The sequence below is a fragment of the Babylonia areolata genome, chromosome 20 (assembly GCF_041734735.1).
Source record: "Babylonia areolata isolate BAREFJ2019XMU chromosome 20, ASM4173473v1, whole genome shotgun sequence".
In the NCBI taxonomy this organism is placed as follows: Eukaryota; Metazoa; Mollusca; class Gastropoda; order Neogastropoda; family Buccinidae; genus Babylonia; species Babylonia areolata.
Window position 1 is genome coordinate 44,558,089 of NC_134895.1, and position 9,338 is coordinate 44,567,426.

At 46.0% G+C, this 9,338-nt stretch overlaps 2 protein-coding genes across 2 annotated transcripts in view; both read left to right on the forward strand.

Moving 5' to 3' along the window:
* Window positions 1–7,946, forward strand: part of LOC143294622 (glutamate receptor ionotropic, NMDA 3A-like) — a gene marked incomplete at its 3' end in the record, with an annotated part of 236,914 nt that extends 228,968 nt beyond the window's left edge. Inside the window, 2 exon segments of the mRNA XM_076605998.1 lie at window positions 4,065–4,141; window positions 7,217–7,946. Of these exon segments, the coding sequence (XP_076462113.1) occupies window positions 4,065–4,141; window positions 7,217–7,946 (807 nt within the window).
* An 8-nt stretch (window positions 7,947–7,954) lies between these two features.
* Window positions 7,955–9,099, forward strand: LOC143295033 (uncharacterized). Its single transcript, XM_076606576.1, has one exon. The coding sequence runs from the start codon at window positions 8,042–8,044 to the stop codon at window positions 8,264–8,266; it is 225 nt and encodes a 74-aa protein (XP_076462691.1). The 5' UTR covers window positions 7,955–8,041; the 3' UTR covers window positions 8,267–9,099.
* The last annotated feature ends 239 nt before the right edge of the window (window positions 9,100–9,338 follow it).

The window sequence follows — 9,338 nt, forward strand, 5'->3', positions numbered from 1 at the left end:
AGATGTCGCTAAATGTAAAAGAATTTTGGAGTCTTGTCCCCAAGGAGAGTGATTTACATTTTTTTTAAATGAAATTTAAACTTTTAACTGCTTTAGTCACTATTTAATCAATGTGTTTCCTCCAGTTTAATTTTGAAGTAAATAGGATCCCAAATATTTCACGTCCTTCCCCCAAAATCTTGGTAGTTTGCTGGGATTATAACCATTATTAAAGAGGATCAAATGTGTTTTTTCTACAGAAAACTCAAAACCATTAGAGTGCCTATAGCTACTCAGTCTGTCGAGTTCACCCTGAAAATGTTTCTGTACATAATTGATGTAATGTAGGCTTGTCCTTTTTCTCAAGGATGTCTGAATCCACATAGCAATATCATCAGCATATTGAGCCAGCTTGGTAGATGATGAAAAATATGCGTATAAATCATAAAGCATAATGTTGAACAATGGAGCAACAATGGAAGACTGTGGGATTCCCATGTTTATAGGCCTAGAGGTTGGTAAAGTTACTCCTACTTTTGTCACTATGTATCTTCCACTTAAAAAGGATTTTAACATAGTCATAAACAGGACCCGACATTTGTTTCAGCTTAAATAACAGTCTGCTATGCCATACTCTTGTCATAAGCTCTAGTAAGATCAAAGGATGCAAGGATACATTTTCGCTTAGAAAACTGGGTGTTTTTTTTAATTTGGGTATTGTCACGGCCCAACACTCGTCTTATATCACAGGTTGACATAAGTTTTACATTTGGGCCATCAGCAAAGTGAGAGCTGTATTATCAGTGGTTTCTCCAGTCAATGGGAAATCATTTACAGCTTAGTCTTTTGTAAAAGACTATGACTCTCAAACTAGGAGGCAAAATTGCACTGGCTCTTAGTGCTGCAGTCTTGTGGGCTAGATGGCCTTTGGGAACCATCCCAGCGCCGACTGTCCTAAAACAATCTTGGCCGAGAGAGTGGGGATGTAACTTGGGAAAGACACTCTCCACTAGCCCAAATAGTCGGAACAACAGTTGCCTTCTCTGCTGTTTTGATGGTCATTGTCGGACACGACTGACTATCATATATATATTGAGACGGGTCAGATATCAGTTGTAGATCTTCCTTTCCGGAATCCAGTTTGAGCTGACGGAATTATGTTATTTTTGTCACAGTAATATACCATTCTAATATTTACAATTTTCTCCATGACTTTCCCAACGTGGGAGGTATAACCGAAATAGGTCTATAGCTCGAAGCTTCTGTTCGAGGTTTACTCTGTTTTAATACAGGACACAAGACACAAGCTACATTATGCAACGCTCATTAGGACAGAAAAAGAAAAACAGACATTTCAAACACACGTCAAACATTAAAGAACGGTGTGTGTGTGTGTGTGTGTGTGTGTGTGTGTGTGTGTGTGTGTGTGTGTGTGAGTGTGTGTGTTCTTTTTTTTCTATTCTTTGTTGTTTTTGTTGTTTTGCTTTGTGTGTGTGTGTGTGTGTGTGTGTGTGTGTGTGTGTGTGTGTGTGTGTGTGTGTGTGTGTGTGTGTGTGTGTGTGTGGCTTTTTTGTTTTTTTGTTTTGGGGGTTGTTGTTTTTTTGTCTGTTTGTTTGTTTGTTTTTATCGGCCAAGGAAGAGAGCCTCGTGCTGAACACTAACGAAAAAAGAAGTTAAAAAAAAGAAGAAAAAAGAAACAGAAAGAAACAGAAAACAAGAGAAAACATGTGCTCCAAGGACTTTCATGCAACTGAGGCCACACACACACACACACACACACACACACACACACACACACACACACACACACACACACACACACACACACACACACACACACACACACACACACACTTCAAAAAATAAAATAAAATAAAAACTAGGGCTTCACTTGGGCTTCACTATGGCAACCAACAAACGGGCCATAGGGTCTCAGTCCATACCATTGGTTTGTATGTCAAAAGCCCCATCGGGCTGGTGTCTACAACACAGATTTATGTCTACTCCATAGGTTTTGTCCACAACACAGGTTTGTGTCTACAGTACAGGCTTGTGTCTACATCATAAGTTTGTGTGTACGTCACAGGTTTATATATGCATCATTGGTTTCTGTCTACAGTACAGGTTTGTGTCTACAATACTGGTATACAGGTTTGTGTCTTCAGTACAGGTTTGTCTCCACAATACAGGTTTGTGTCTGCAAGACAGATTTGTGTCTACAATACAGGTTTGTGTCTACAGTACAGGTTTCTGTCTACAGTACAGGTTTGTGTCTACAGTACAGGTTTCTGTCTACAGTACAGGTTTGTGTCTACAAGATAGGTTTGCGTCTACAATACAGGTTTGTGTCTGCAAGACAGATTTGTGTCTACAATACAGGTTTGTGTCTACAGTACAGGTTTGTGTCTACAGTACAGGTTTGTGTCTACAGTACAGGTTTGTGTCTACAGTACAGGTTTGTGTCTGCAAGACAGATTTGTGTCTACAATACAGGTTTGTGTCTACAAGACAGATTTGTGTCTACAATACAGGTTTGTGTCTGCAAGACAGATTTGTGTCTACAATACAGGTTTGTGTCTACAGTACAGGTTTGTGTCTACAGTACAGGTTTGTGTCTACAAGATAGGTTTGCGTCTACAATACAGGTTTGTGTCTGCAAGACAGATTTGTGTCTACAATACAGGTTTGTGTCTACAGTACAGGTTTGTGTCTACAGTACAGGTTTGTGTCTACAGTACAGGTTTGTGTCTACAGTACAGGTTTGTGTCTACAGTACAGGTTTGTGTCTACAAGACAGATTTGTGTCTACAATACAGGTTTGTGTCTACAAGACAGGTTCGTGTCTACAGTACAGGTTTGTGTCTACAATACTGGTATACAGGTTTGTGTCTTCAGTACAGGTTTGTCTCCACAATACAGGCTTATGTCTACATCATAGGTGTGTGTGTGTGTGTGTGTGTGTGTGTGTGTGTGTGTGTGTGTGTGTGTGTGTGTGTGTGTGTGTGTTTGTTTGTAAAATGTGTGCTTTATGGAATGTATTTCATTTCAATCTAAGCATTATTTTACTTGATATTTCTTATTGTTTGGTGGATTATACTTTTTCATTCGTTCTGTGAACGCATTGGATTGACAAAGAGCTGTTGTAATGGGTTGTTGTTTTTTTTATGGTATGTTTATATCTAGCTCGATGATGCAAGGCGCTTTCAGCAGCATAAGTACTGGATATAGCGCCATAGAAAAGTTATGATTTATTATTATTATTATTATTATTATTATTATTATTATTGTTGTTGTTGTTGTTGTTGTTGCTGTGGTTGTTATTTTTTATTATTATTATTATTATTATTATTATTATTATCAAACCATAGTTTTGTGTTTGTAAGGCTTTGCTGGGTGATTAAATGGTCAGAGTGAGTGTTCATGAGGTATATTCACATCCCCCCCCCCCAGTCCCCCACAGCCCAGTCGCTCCCCCAAACGCAAATCAGCTTTTAAGTTTAAAGCTTCAAACCAAAACTTATTCTGGACGCCTCCCTCCATTCCTTCTTAGGATAAACGAAGACATCAGAGCCTTGCTTTGTGTTCACTCTACATACATACATACATACATGCATACAATGCATACAGCATACATAAACACCCAGCAACCGGCATACCTGTCTACTTATCCGTCTACCTTACTAAATAACTGCCTGCCTGCCTGCCTGCCTGCCTACCCACCAAAACTCTCCACCATAATTACTTCCCATGACAGTGGTTTTAAGATCGAACGACGAGTCGTCCAGACAAAAAAAAAAAAAAAAAAAACCACCTCCCAAGAGAAATATTACGATATGATCGCTTTTCCCCCTCCCCTCCACTTCCACTCCCCCTCCTCCAACCCTTATGTTCACACTCTGCCTGCCTCCCCCCCCCCCCCCCACCCACCCTTCCCCCAAGCCCCCCACCCCCCACCCCCCATCCCCCAACCCCACCCCCAGTCTCCTCCCTCTTTCCCACCCAGACGTTCACCCCCACAACACTTTGTTTGACGTTCCACTTCGAACGGTTAGTTTATAGTTTGTGTACCGTTTGTTGTTTTACAGAAAGACCGTCTGGCCAACATGGCGAAGACCAAACGCCTCAACCGCAATTTCTACGACATCGTTGAAAAAGCCAAGTGGTATGTGGCTGAGACTCCAGGCAATGTTACGTGGTGGATGTGTGAAGGACACTAGGGCTGGGTCCTGCTTCTGTGTGTTTGTTTGTTTTCACTGTTACTGCTGCTGCTGCTGCTGATGATGATGTTTTGTTGTTTTTGTTGTTGTAGCTCATGTTGTTGTTGTTGGTGGTGGTGGTGGTGGTGGTGTTGCTACTGCTGCTGCAACTTTATTGTTGACCGCTGTTGTCTTTGTTGTTGTGGTGGTGGTGGTGGTGGTGGTGGTGGTAGTGGTGGTGATGCTGTTGCTGCAACTTTGTTGCTGACGCCGTTGTTGTTGTTGTTGTTGTTGTGGATGGTGGTGCCGGTGCTGGTGTTGCTGTTGCTGTTGTTGTTGTTGTTGTGGATGGTGGTGCCGGTGCTGGTGTTGCTGTTGCTGTTGTTGTTGTAAACCGCTGGGTGTCTGTCTGTCTGTTTCTGATTGTGTGTGTTTTGTATTTTCGCGAGCTCGCGCGCGCGCGCGCGTGTTTGTGTGTGTGTGTATGTGTGTCTGTCTGTCTGTCTGTCTGTGTGCGTGTGTGCGTGATGTGTGTGCGTGCGTGCGTGTGTGTGTGTGTGTGTGTGTGTGTGTGTGTGTGTGTGTGTTATGAGTCATGTCTGAGGTATATTCCTACAAGAGATGTCACTGAAGAACTGTAACTTTTTGACCTCTATTTTCCTAACTTTTTTTTCACGCATGCTGGTTTACGTTGGATGGTCTCGGTGCATGTGTACCTGGAGAAGATGCTGTGTGTGTGTGAAAGATTATGGGAGATGTCCTCCTCGTGTCTCCATAGCAAGCTAACACCTTGTGTGCTTGTCACAACAGATTGTGTCCGGAGAATTATACTTACAAGAATTTTTTTTTGCTAAAAAATTAATGTTCTCTGTGCGTTCTTACGAGAGATGTTCTGTATATATATATATATATATATATATATATATATATATATATATATATATATATATCCTAATCAGTATGCCTGACCTGAATATGTTATAGCTATCCTCGATGTATACTTACAGATGATCTAGATGTCCAGAGCGGATACCTACATGTGTTCTTGATGTCTCATTCTTACACGTATATGCACATCTTCTGGGTATCCAAGGTTCACTCTTACAAGAGATGATCCAGATGTGCTTTGCATCGTCTTGGAAATGTTCTGGAAGTTCTTGGTGTCTACTTTCAAGTGTTCTGAATGTCCTGTGTGTCTACTTACACGTGTTATTGATGTCCTGGGTGTCTGCTTACACGGGTTCTGGATGTCCTGGGTGTCTGCTTACATGTGTTCTGGATGTCCTGGGTGTCTGCTTACACGTGTTCTGGGTGTCCTGGGTGTCTGCTTATACTTGTTATTGATGTCCTGGGTGTCTGCTTACACGTGTTATTGATGTCCTGGGTGTCTGCTTACACGGGTTCTGGATGTCCTGGGTGTTTACGTACACGTGTTCTGTATGTCCTGGATGTCTGCTTACACGTGTTCTGGATGTCCTGGATGTCTGCTTACACGTGTTATTGATGTCCTGGGTGCCTGCTTACACGTGTTATGGATGTCCTGGGTGTCTGCTTACACGGGTTCTGGATGTCCTGGGTTTTTACGTACACGTGTTCTGGATGTCCTGGATGTCTGCTTACACGTGTTATTGATGTCCTGGGTGTCTGCTTACACGTGTTATTGATGTCCTGGGTGCCTGCTTACACGTGTTATGGATGTCCTGGGTGTCTGCTTACACGGGTTCTGGATGTCCTGGGTTTTTACATACACGTGTTCTGGATGTCCTGGGTGTCTGCTTACACGTGTTATTGATGTCCTGGGTGTCTGCTTACACGTGTTATTGATGTCCTGGGTGTCTGCTTACACGGGTTCTGGATGTCCTGGGTGTCTGCTTACACGTGTTATGGATGTCCTGGGTGTCTGCTTACACGTGTTCTTGATGTCCTGGGTGTCTGCTTACACGGGTTCTGGATGTCCTGGGTGTTTACGTACACGTGTTCTGGATGTCCTGGATGTCTGCTTACACGTGTTATTGATGTCCTGGGTGCCTGCTTACACGTGTTATGGATGTCCTGGGTGTCTGCTTACACGTGTTATGGATGTCCTGGGTGTCTGCTTACACGGGTTCTGGATGTCCTGGGTTTTTACGTACACGTGTTCTGGATGTCCTGGATGTCTGCTTACACGTGTTCTGGATGTCCTGGATGTCTGCTTATACGTGTTATTGATGTCCTGGGTGTCTGCTTACACGGGTTTTGGATGTCCTGGGTGTTTACGTACACGTATTCTGGATGTCCTGGATGTCTGCTTACACGTGTTATTGATGTCATGGGTGTCTGCTTACACGGGTTATGGATGTCCTGGGTGTTTACGTACACGTGTTCTGGATGTCCTGGATGTCTGCTTACACGTGTTCTGGATGTCCTGGGTGTCTGCTTACACGTGTTCTGGATGTCCTGGGTGTTTACGTACACGTGTTCTGGATGTCCTGGATGTCTGCTTACACGTGTTCTGGATGTCCTGGGTGTCTGCTTACACGTGTTCTGGATGTCCTGGGTGTTTACGTACAAGTGTTATGGATGTCCTGGGTGTCTGCATATATACCTTCTGGATGTCCTAGTATCTTATAATGCACATTGAGCAGTTATCTGTATAGTGTGCAATATAACTGTTCGCTCATTATCATTATCATCATTATTATTATTATTATTATTATTATTATTATTATTATTATTATTATTGTTGTTGTTGTTGTTGTTGTTGTTGTTGTTGTTATGTCTGGTGGTAGTAGCAGTAGTAGTAGTACTTGTTGTTGTATTGTTGTCGTTATCAGTATTATAACTGCTTGTTGTTGTCGTCGTCGTTATCATTATTATTAGCATTAGTATTATCATTATTACTTACCCTTGTTCTTTGTGCCCTGCGTGTCTGTCTGCACAATGATGTTCTTGGTGTCAATTCACACATGTTCTGGGAGTCCCTGGTGTGTCTAGTTACACTTCGCGTCCCTGTCGTGCACTGACTGACTTGGCCTGAGACCCTCTCTGCCCTCTCTGTGCAGGCTACAGGAGATGCAGGCCAGCGGGCTGATGGACGACGACTCCACGCTGGAGACTCCGGACATCATCGAGATCCCTCTCAAAGACCTGGGCGCCACGGTGGACCTCGAGGCGGCGCGGCCTCAGCTGCAGCACGACTGCACCCTCGCCCTGAGTGATGTGCCACCAGGTGCTGTCAAAAACCAGGAGGAGGACGATGAGGAGGAAGAGGAGGAGGACGAGGACGAGGAGGAGGACAGGTCGGACCAGTGTTTGTTGGAGGAATGGACCAAGAAGTCCGGGGCGGGGGCGCGGGCGTGCAGCCACTCCGACCTCATCAGGAAGCTCCGCGCCCTGGACTCGGGCTCGGCCTCCTCCTCGGACTCTCCGCGGCATCGCAGCATGTCTGCCGATGCCGCCTCCACACCGTTGTTGCCTCTGCCCCCTCCGCCTCCCCCTCCTCGACACCCTTCCTCGTCCTCCTCCTCCTCCGCGGGGTCCTCGTGCCACGGGGCGCGAGCCAAGAAGCCGCCGCGGGCCTCCTCCTCTTCCTCCTCCGGGAGGCCCTCCTACAGTGCCCTGGCCTTCTCCAGTCCTAGCAGAGTCCGCTTCTCAGACTCCCTCCCCAACGGGTCTCTCGTGCTTCCCGGCTCTGCCTCTGACCGCTGTGAAGGTGGTGCCAGTGACCTTGCGTGGACCGTGCGGCCAGCGACAACCTGGCCAACGACCGGCTGGAGCAGAGAGGCGGCAGTTTTGACAACCTGTGCAAATCCCTCTCGTCGGACGACTCGCGCAACCTGGCGTCCTCCCTGGGCAGCAAGGCGCTGGAGCCCAAGGACAACCACATCATGAGGGCGCTGCTGCACAAGACGCGGTCTTACCAGGACCACCTGTGCTACGAGGACACCTCCCTGCAGGCGTCCAGGTGCCTGGAGAGCATGACCAAGGAGGAGCTGCTCTTCCTGTGGAAGAGCTCGGAGAGGGAGTTGAACCGCAAGCTGTGTGAGGCCCTCAAGGAGAAGGCCAGGCTGGAGAAGAAGCTGGCACTGTTGCAGAACCAGTCGCCGGTGTGATGACTCCGCTCACTCCCCCCCTGGGAGTGTGGGGGGAGGTCGTTCTACCTGGTTCCACTGTCTGTTCAATACAAAGCATTTCTTTGTGCTTATATTCTTCTCTTTTTTTTCCAACGAAAGTCTGTTCTCACACGCGGGCACGTGTTTCCTCCAGGGTAACCCAGCAGGACACTGGGCCCCCCCAGGACCTGTGATGCTCGACCCACCCACATGAAATGCAAGTGTCTGGGGAACGGGTGCCGCCACCCGGCTAGGCTCCCTTACCCCGGGGAGGACGGAGAGGCAGGCAGGCAGGCAGGCAGGCAGGAAAGTCTGAACAAGCTGCCTGGCCCTCCGCGCCGTCAGCGCTTGCTGTCATCCACGCACAACTCGCTCCACCTCGTCAGTCTCCCCTCTCTCGCTCTCTGTCTCTCTCGGCTTGGCGGGGCCTCCTCTGACAGCGGACCAGGTTCAAAATGCATCATGTGTTTTGCAAGTGGAGGTTTTTGCCATTTGTTTTTGTTTTAAACTGTTCGTGTCAGTTCAGGATTATCTTCTTCTCCTCCACTTCCCCTGCTTTTCTTGGACACACTGGGGGAAAAGCCAGTCTGGTAACTTCACTATTCCAGCTTAGGTTAGTCAGCCCTTCCGGTTCGGGTTGCGAACTTGCTCCATACCGGTTTGGGGGAAACCAAGCCGAGCCAGCTTCAGTGGAGAAATGACGGTGGCGTGCGACATGGACCATGCCGAAACGATACTCTCTCTATCACAGTTCTTGAAACTGTAGAACGGGTCTACTAGTAAATACAGGGAATGCCCCTGGTTTTGGTTTTCACGTGAACTGATTATGGTCATTGTTTTCCTCTCTGTGTCTTTCTGTCTCTGTCTCTGTCACTGTCACTGTCACTGTCTCTCTGACTCTGTCTCTGTCTCTGACTCTCTCTCTCTCTCTCTCCCTCTCTCTCTCTCTCTCATTTTGAATGTGTGTGGTGGGTGTATGAGTGTATGCGTTTGTTGTTGTTGTTTTTGTGTATGTTGTTTGTTATTTTTTTCTTGTTTACTTGATTGTGATGATTTTTTTTAACAAACTGAA